The 9,603-nt window shown below is 44.9% G+C and overlaps 1 protein-coding gene across 1 annotated transcript in view; it reads left to right on the top strand.

Moving 5' to 3' along the window:
* bahcc1b (BAH domain and coiled-coil containing 1b) overlaps positions 1-8,215 on the top strand; it is a 152,327-nt gene extending 144,112 nt beyond the window's left edge. Inside the window, 4 exon segments of the mRNA XM_048234053.1 lie at positions 566-715; positions 2,486-3,972; positions 4,452-4,688; positions 5,092-8,215. Of these exon segments, the coding sequence (XP_048090010.1) occupies positions 566-715; positions 2,486-3,972; positions 4,452-4,688; positions 5,092-5,301 (2,084 nt within the window). The 3' untranslated portion in view covers positions 5,302-8,215.
* The last annotated feature ends 1,388 nt before the right edge of the window (positions 8,216-9,603 follow it).

Raw genomic sequence — 9,603 nt, 5'->3', positions numbered from 1 at the left:
TAAGTATTATTATCACCCAGAGAGAAGAAATACTCTTTTCTGATTGGCTGGTGGGGTGGCTATTAATTCTGAATAACAGGACACCATTCCATATCAATGCTTATGAATGGTAACTATAACAACCATAGTAGGATGACGGTTGCAGGCTTTGCAACAATGGAATCAACTGTAAACAAGCTAACTGTCCATGCTATCGCTGTTATAGGGCCAACGAAAGTTGTACAACAAGCTGAACCTCGGCGGCCGTTATCCCTTACTTATTTGATTTATCTTTACTCAATCAAAACAACACAACTGTAATTTGATTGTCATTACCTGAAATCCACAATGAAATAACATGACTTTTTTCATGTTTTTAAAAATGGAGATTAATTATTGTTATTTATTTTACTGTAATATATTTGCTTATTTACTTACTAGAATAAAACAATATTTCTGTATTTGTGTATATTATTGTTTTGTAAAAGCAGGGATTTTCATTTTCTGGAGGCCAGTGTTTAATCCAATCACACACCGATGATCGCCATCGTGTAACTTTTTTAATAAGATTCCGTGTCTTTCCTAGGTGCGGAGCCTTCTCCTGCCCTATTGGTGTCTCCAGGGCGACAGTGTCGCCGGAGCAACACCCAGGAGCGGTCAAGTGCGCAGGCGGAGAGCACGTCAGACAGGCAGACCTGCAGGGACGCCAACAAGACCATTGCAAAGGCCAGGCCAGGTAACGCACCACCAGCGTCCACATTTACAACTGAAGAGTTTTGTTCCAAACCGCGATATCTCCGTTTTTTAAAAACATTAAAAAGTCATGCTATTTAACTCTGTATTCCAGGACATGATCAGTCTAATTGCAGTTGTGTCGTTCTGATTAAGTAAAGATAAATCAAATAACAACACCCAGAAACATTTCTACTAAAATTTCTAATAAAAAGAAAATGTAAAAAACGTATTCATGAAAATTCATTAAAATGGTGGATATAGCATTTTGGAACCAAACTCGGATGCTTTAATCCAAAGCAACTTACAAAAACACAGATCTCGGAGCCTAGGCTGCCTACAGAGACACGTTTTGACAGCCTCCTCTGGGGTGGGCAGCTAGCGGATCATTAGGAAAGATTACATGAATGTGATAATTTATGTTTGGGCCTTTTTGGGGCCTGAAATCGCTGATACAACCTTTAAGGTTCATCCCACGGTCATCCCACGGCCAGACCACAGACTTCTCCTACTATAGGAAATACCAGAACCACTAACCAGAGAGCTTGGGCCTTGTGCGTGTTTGAGCCTGTATCAACCAATCTGTTCTCTGGAGCTTTTATGATTGACACAAATAGATATTCCAGCTTTTTTATAACTTCCCTTAATAACTGCTGTTGGAGTTGAGCAGTAAAAATAAGTCATATGCACCATCATCTGTGCTACATGTTACTGTTAAAGGTGCTCTAAGCGATGCTGGGTAACGTCACTTCTGTTGACTTTCAAACAAAACAGAGAGCTAGCTCGTTACTTCCTCCCCCTCCCTCCTGTGCTGCTCCTGTGCAATTGAAACTCTCTTAAACGCGCATCTCTTCTGTGTTTGCTGGAACAGTTTGTTACGTTTTTATGGGCTAGGTTTGCCCAGGTTGTTTTTGTTGCCGTTTTGGAGCCTGGGCTGTCCAGAGATCGTGTTTTTTTTTACAGTGTATTCAGGACACAGACAGCTAGCGGTTGATTAGGTGATGTTTGCAGTAAGTGACATAAAATGCTTTAGCCTTAAAAACGCGTGGCATCGCTTAGAGTACATTTACTGTACGTCAAGTCACTCTTAGGACAACAGGAGCATAGGCATAAAGCCGTTCCTAGTATTTAGGAAATCAACCTGCCCCATTTGTTATTATATAAAGGTTGAGACAGTCTTAAAAAAATAGAAAGTTATTTCTTTTATCTCTCTCTAGTAGCAAGAGTCTCCAATTACAGTTATAGTCACCATTATGTCCCTCCACTGTTGAAACTGACCCTCACGACTCGCGTCTCTGAGGTGCAGCTGCAGACCTATCATCTGCCATTTCAGACTCTTCAAGACAGACCGGAAACACTAGCACAAAAGGCTGACAAAGGGGGGAATCGAGTGCCCCTCCGATCTTAGTTCTCAGCCCTATCGCTTTCACTGGAATTATGCCTCCATGGCTCGGATGTCGGGGACCAGCTTGGGAGCTGTGTGCTCGCAAATGGAATGTTTTTTTTAGGAACGCACAATGATGTATTGATCTTTTTTTTTTGGGGTGCCTCAATTTTTCTTTCACTCCTATCAGTTCTTTCACTCCCGTTTAAATGTTTTTTTTTTTCTTTCGGACTTTCGCTTGCTTTGTCTCCTTATATCAATCTGGAAGAGTTGGTTTTAACTGGTGATATGAACTGATCTTCATCGTTTTTTAAAATGTTTTTTAATACAAGCCCCCCTCTCTCTCCCTCTCCCTCTCTCTGTCTTTGATTCTATTATTGAACGTTACAGGGAGACCAAAGTTGGTCCATTCCGGAATGAAAGCGTGCACTTCCGAGAGTGTGACGGGCAGCACCGCGCCTCTCCTCGGATGGCCGGCCATGGCCATGTCCCGGAAGAGACCGCTGGACCTCTTCCACTTCAACGGCCTGCCCAAGAAGGCGCTGCGTGGTGGCCGGGAGTCTGACCTGTTCCCCCTGACGTCCGCGCCGATGTCCATGCCGACCAAGAGCATCTTCAACTCCTCCTTCGAGGTGGACTCTTTCAGCAGCATCGCCAATGGTTACTCGTCGTTCGGGAGTCAGCATCAGCACCACAGTCAAAACCACCACCACCACCACCACCACCACCAGCATCCGCACCACCCACACCCACATCATCCCAATCCCCATCCTCAGCAGCAGCAGCAGCAGCAGCAAGGGTCCATTTTGCCCCTGGGTCATCTCAAGAGCAGCCCCTACAGCCGGGGCCGCAAACCGGGCGACAGGAAGGAGTTCCTGGTCAAGCTGGACCACGAGGGGGTGACGTCCCCCAAGACCAAGAACGGCAAGGCGCTGCAGCTTCTCGGTGGACACGAGTCGGCCGGCTCCCGGCTGGAGAGAGGCTTCGGGGGCAAAGGCCTAAGCGACGTCCACCACCACGTGGGGTACGCCCACCCGGCGCTGCTGGCCAAGGACAGCAAGAAGGGCAGTAGTGGAGGCGGTGGAGGAGGTGGTGCTGGTGGTAGCCGAACAGAGCTGTTGATGATGAAAGGCGCGTCCCATACCAGGAAGCCCCACATGGGGCTGGGTGAGTTTGCCGAGTACGGTGGGGCCGGCAGCGCTGCCCACAACTGCCACAGCGACTGCTCCTACTCGGACCTGGACGAGGAGGACGAGGAGGTGGAGGAGGAGGTGGAGGAGGAGGAGGAGGCGGCGGAGGTGGTGCGGAGGAGGGCGGCGGCGCTGGCGGCAGCCCGCGGGGAGCTGCGTTCGGCCGGACGCTTCCTCTCGCGCCTCTCCGTCTCCTCCTCGTCCTCGGGCTCCTCCTCGTCGTCCAGCTCAGGATCGCTGTCCAGCTCCAGCCTCTGCTCCTCGGACAACGACTCGTCCTACAGCTCCGATGAGGAGGAAGCGTCCAGGCTGATGCTCCAGGGTTGCCTGTCATCCCGGCACCCTCTGCTCCAACAACAACAGCAACAACAACAACAACAGCAACAGCAGCCACAACAGCCGCAGCAGCCTCTAGACCAGGCCTCTGCTCCGGCTAGACACGGCGGCTTCAGCTCCAAGGCCATGGCAACATCGGGGTCCAAGCCTTCAGCCAACAACGGTGCGGCAAAGCCACCCCGAAGGAAAGAGACCCCCAGCACTCCCACCATCTCACCGTCTCCTGCCAAAGCCACCAAAGAGCCGCCCAAGCGCCAGAAAGTGGCGTCCTCATCGCCGGACAACTCCCCAGCCACCTCCCCTTTCATGCCCGGCAGACAGCTGTGGAAGTGGTCCGGAAACCCGACTCAGGTGAGGGCCTTAGAGGGCAAAGGTCAGAGGCTAAATGTTTAACCCCTTAGGAAATGTTGGAAAATGAACGTTCTAAAGAATATCTGGGTTCATTCAGAGCCATATAAAGGTTCATTGAATTCAACATAGAATTTTAGAACCTTCAATTGTTGCGGAACAGAATCTTATGTTAGAATGTTCAAAAACCCACAGCTTTAAATGTTTAAGGTCACGGTTAAAGGATAAGTTAAGGTATTCTACTTTTCATCCAGTATTTAATTCATATTTTAAATGTCAGACATACTACACACAGCAATATTAAAGCTAATTGAATTTTATTTGATAAATATAACAACAGTTTTATAACAAAAAATATGATAATGGTGTCTATTAGGTATTCCTTAGAAATAGTTTTAAAAAGCTATCCCCTTTATAATGAATCTGTTTCTTTATTAAACATTAACATTTATTTTTTTCTACCTATTTTTCTTCCTCCTCAGAGGAGAGGTATGAAAGGAAAGGCCCGGAAGCTTTTCTACAAGGCCATCGTGAGAGGCAAAGACATGATCCGCGTCAGCGACTGCGCCGTGTTCCTCTCACCTGGGCGGCCTCACCTGCCGTACGTGGGCCGCATCGAGAGCATGTGGGAGTCGTGGGCTGGGAACATGGTGGTGAAGGTGAAGTGGTTCTACCACCCCGAGGAGACCAAGCTGGGCAAGAGGCACCGCGACGGCAAGGTAAAGGACACGGAACGTCACGTATTACCGACGTCACGTTTTCTTATTAGGAACAGTGCAATTTCTATTTCTATTAATTTTGTTCTTTTGAAATCTACTTTGTCTTTTAATTCTGTTATGTTATGTTACATTGCTACATTGAAACAGTGTTCTATTCTAATTTATTCATGTTGAATTAAATTGAAACTGTGAGTATATGACTACAAGTTGGACAGACACAAAATATATGCAGAGTTAACTAATTTTAGTTTGAAGTGAAAGCCCTCATGGGTATGAGGTGAATCAGAGAACGCCATTAGAGTTTTTGCCTCACGTTTGCTAGAAGATAAAGCTTCTATGATAGATGATCTGTGCAGGGGAGCCTCATGTTAACCCACTCTGTCTCTCTCTTGCCTTCCGTTAGCATGCCTTGTACCAGTCGTGCCACGAAGACGAAAACGACGTCCAGACCATCTCCCACAAGTGCCAGGTGGTCAGCCGCGATGAATATGAACGTCTCAGCCGCTCCAGGAAGCCCAATAGCCACAGCCAGGACCTGTACTACCTGGCTGGGACCTATGACCCCACCACGGGCCAACTAGTGACCGCCGACGGTGTGTCAATCATCTGCTAGAGGTCACAGAAGGAGACCCCTTTGGGAATTACTACTGAAAGAGTGACGGATACCACCCACCCACCTCCCCCCCACCCCCCTCCCCACATGAATATGATAATAGGGCAGGGGGGCAATGAAGGCTGGGACTGACCCACAACAAAAAGCTGTCCGTGCCATTGGTCTTGTTGGGCTCTGACCGCCCCCTCCCTATCTCTGTGCGGGGAGAGTTGGGTTGGATGGCGGCTGCCCACCCCAGCTGTTGTGGACCGCAGCATCAGGTGTCTGATGCATCCTTGGTGTCTGCACCGTAAAGAGATCCAGGGGCGATAGAGAACCCGTAGGACGGAACTAGAACACTCGATCCGGCCCGACCCGACCTAAAGCCAAGGAACGTAACTCAGAGAACACGGTCAAGCACTGGAGTCTTCTACAAGAGAAGGACATTGATACTGACCTTACCATTACGAGATGTGTAAAAAATATAAAGAAAAGATTATGAAAAGACAAAAAGGCAAAGAGCTCAATGGGAGGATGGTCTTTGGGAAGATTAAAATGGAGTCTCTCGCTCCCTACACTGGTCTTACAGGTTTCTACATGCTCCATCAGGACCAAAAACACTGTTGAACTGGGGTGTAATATGGTGTTTGTAACTACGTATGTCTGAGAGATAGCGTGTGTGTGTGTGTGTGTGTGTGTGTGTGTGTGTGTGTGTGTGTGTGTGTGAAAGAGAGGAGGATAATGTATATAATACTGTATGTGTGAGTGCCCAAACGACCGCTGACTCGGAAAAAAGATGCGTGCCAGACGGAGTCGGGCCTTATCTGTGCCAGACGAGGGCCAGGAGGGAGCCACATCTGAGCCGGAGGGGAGCCAGATCTGGCCCCAGTGAGGTGGGAAGCTGGAGGGCCCCTGTGGAGTTGATGTCGACGCTCACGGTGACTTGACACAAGTGTGTGTGTGTCTGTCATCTCGTGCCACTCGTCTCTCACACACACACACACACACTCACACATTATAAATAAAACGCTTCAGTGGGGATTTCCAGGGATTGTTTTTTGTTTCTTTTTTTAATAAAATGCCCAGATAAATATTATCTTTGAACAAAAAAAGGAATGATTTTTTCCAATCAAGCCATACACTTCAGTACCTCTCTTTTATCTTCTTATTCAGGTGTATAGTTGTACAATTGTTTTATTCTTTGTGTGTGTGTACATATAAAAAGGTATAAACTGTATATATGATATAAATGAAGAGAGAAGTCTATTTCTCTTTATTGCCCTCGATTGTGTTATTTTTTTAAAAAATGAGAGAACTGTTAGGTTTGATCTGGTTATTATTTTTCTTTATTATTTTGTATTTTTCCGCTCTCTTCGGAGGATGATGGCAGGCACCTCTGCTGCCATGCCTGCACTGCACACGACCTTTCATACTAAAGGTCAAAGGTCGTGAAAAGTTGTACATAAGGACAGGACGGCATGGTCCTGAGAAAGAGCAAAAGAGTTGGAGAGAGAGAGAGAAAAAGATGGAGGGTAATATAAGGCTTTCCATGTTCACCTCATTGTTGTCTGTTAACGTCTTTTATCTGTTTTTTTTATACTGCTTTCTGCTTTGAGTTACTTATGTTTTTTGTTTGTTTTTTTTTTTGAAAAAAAAAAAAAACAATTTTTTATCGCACAGTTGTCTTCATGGGGTTAAGAGTGGAGTCCTAGCAGAAAAACCCCTTTGTGGTCAAATGCATGAAAAGGACGATAAAAAAACGAGGAGAATCAGTGGTCATTAATCCTATAAGAACACACAGATCTGAAGTCATAAACGTAGTCATAGAGAAGGTATAGAAATTTATCGGGCCATGATGTAAACGTGTCCAAACCAAAGCACCTGCCTAAGGTTACTTGTCTTTAGGATGCAATAATATTGTCTATATTTAAAAAAAAAAAAAAAATCAACAAATCAGAAAAATTTAATGGGACCCCTGCAATGCTACTAGACTGATGTACTTTATCTAAAAGACAATGTGCATATTCACCAATGTGCACTGCAGCATGTGTGCGAGATGTGCACTCCTGCATGCGGCCAAAACAGCCAGATCTGTGGCGAGGGCGTTGTGTCTTAGTACACACATTTTTATGTTGTGGAGAGAACCCAAAGGGTTTCCAACGGTAACTGTGTACGGCACAAAGTGAAGGACAATCAGCACCCAAGAAAGATGGCAGTTATTTTTTATTTTTTTATTTTATTTTGCTTTGTCAATGGATTGAGTTTAAAAACAAGATGCTCCGTGTCACTTTTCCTCCTACTTTGCCAAAAATGTTTCATTGTTTCACTTCAAGTTCTTTGTTTTTCATTGTCTTTGTCTAAATTTTTGTTGTTATTGTTGTTGTCACTGTTCGATATGCAAGCCTGTAAAGACTGTTCAGTGTTGGGGGTTAAAGCAAGCAGAAAGAGTTGCCTTTTAGTTCTTGTCGTCGACTAACTTTTTAACAACATTGTTGCTGTTACACTGCAAAAAAAAGACAAAAAGAAGGAAAAAAAAAACAAAGCAAAAGCTTTAAAGTAAATCAGATGTGAAATCCATGTAATGTCACTTTTTGGGTCTATAAAGGAGTTAAAAATGGTATTTTCTTAAATAAATAAACAAACAAACAAACAAGCAAGCAAACAAATTAACACTGGATTCAGCTCTGAATATGATGATATTGCCGCCTGTTCTGTGATGGGCGGAGCTGCCTTCCCTAAGAGGACTAGCGCTCACGAGACACACCCTCTGGCGCCTGGTCTATAAGGCTGAAACACTTTGTGACATTGTTGGAGATGTAAAAGAAGACAAAAAACTCTAAGATATTTCCTCTGTTTAAAAAAAAAAAACAACAAGTTATTTATCTTAATTTTATTGCCTTTGTGTTGAATTTCATTAAAAAATGTCAAACTACAAGCGAGTGTATGTTTCTTGTTTATTATTATTATTATTATTATTATTATTATTATTATTATTAATTTACACACACACACACACAGCGTGAAGAGGACCAGCATGAACCATGCGAGAACCATGCAATCCTTCATTAATGTTCTGTTAACGTGAAATGTCACCCAACAAGCCGACGGGTATTGATGAGTCCTTGGTCGCCGTGGTGACATTCAACCCTTTTTTCTGTGGGCTGTGGAGACATCTGGCCAGCGAAGGTCATCCTGCTCGAAGCTGTAAGGTCACGGCCTGCCAATAGCCCCTCTGGACCTCATGCAGAATGCAGTGGAGACAGACAGACAGAGAGAGGGAGGTGTGTGTGTGTGTGTGGGAGGGTGGGGGGCGACGGTCAAGATGTCTGTCTGAGACAGAAACAAAAAGACAGACAGACAAAGAGAGAGATCGGCAGACAGAAAAAAAGAAAGAAAAAAGAAAAGAAAAATATTGAGATAAATATAGACCCTTTCAACAAGGTAAACAAAAACAATGCATGAACATTCTATTTGGGCCCCAATCTACTTCCTCTACATTAAGATAACATATGGAATGTTAAAAAGGAAGTCTTGTGGGGCCAACTATGATGCTGATAATGGAACACTCTTGAAAGGGTCCATAACGAGATGATGAGGGGTAAAAAAAAGAGTGAGGAAGGGAGAGGGGGAAATGGAGCAGTCATAAAGGGAAAGTAAGGACAGAATAAAAAGGGTGGAGGCAAAAGGGAAAAAGAGAGAGAGAGAGCAAAGAAAAGAGGGAAGAAAGGGGGAGCAGAGGAGAAGTGGAAGTGCAGCAAGGTGAGAGCACAGCTTGCCTCGAGGCACTGCAGGTGGTGTAAAATGTTTGAATAATGAAAGGGAATGGACCCATTAAGATTATAATGTAATCATATCATGTTCCCTTCCTACCCCATACACGCTCTAGACAGGAATACAAACATCCAGTGTGTGAGTGTGAGTGTGTGTGTGTGTGTGTGTGTGTGTGTGTGTGTGTGAGAGAGTGTGTGTGTGTGCAAGTGTGTGTGAGTATGTGTATGTGTCTTGCTGTTTGTGTGCATGTGTGTGTGTGAGAGAGAGAGAGAGTACGTGCAAGGTTGCTGACACACTCCCCATGGGGTGTAGGATATCACCAACAATGTGAGTAAATTTGAACATTTTGTTAAATGCTTCCTGCAAGGGATTTGCCTTTTCATACTTCTACAAGCCCGCCACTGTGTGAAAGAGCACGCCTTTGTTAGTCACTCCGGAATAAAAAAAAAAAAAAAAAAGAAATGAACAAAAAAAGCAGAGCAGAGTGGGAAAAAAATGGAAAACGAACACCAGACAGACCACTGACAAACTCAGATGGTTGAGGTCCCCCCC

Source organism: Alosa alosa, chromosome 22 (assembly GCF_017589495.1).
Source record: "Alosa alosa isolate M-15738 ecotype Scorff River chromosome 22, AALO_Geno_1.1, whole genome shotgun sequence".
Taxonomy (NCBI): domain Eukaryota; kingdom Metazoa; phylum Chordata; class Actinopteri; order Clupeiformes; family Clupeidae; genus Alosa; species Alosa alosa.
Note: the sequence above shows the minus strand (reverse complement) of the source record. Positions and strands in the feature narration are given on the sequence as shown.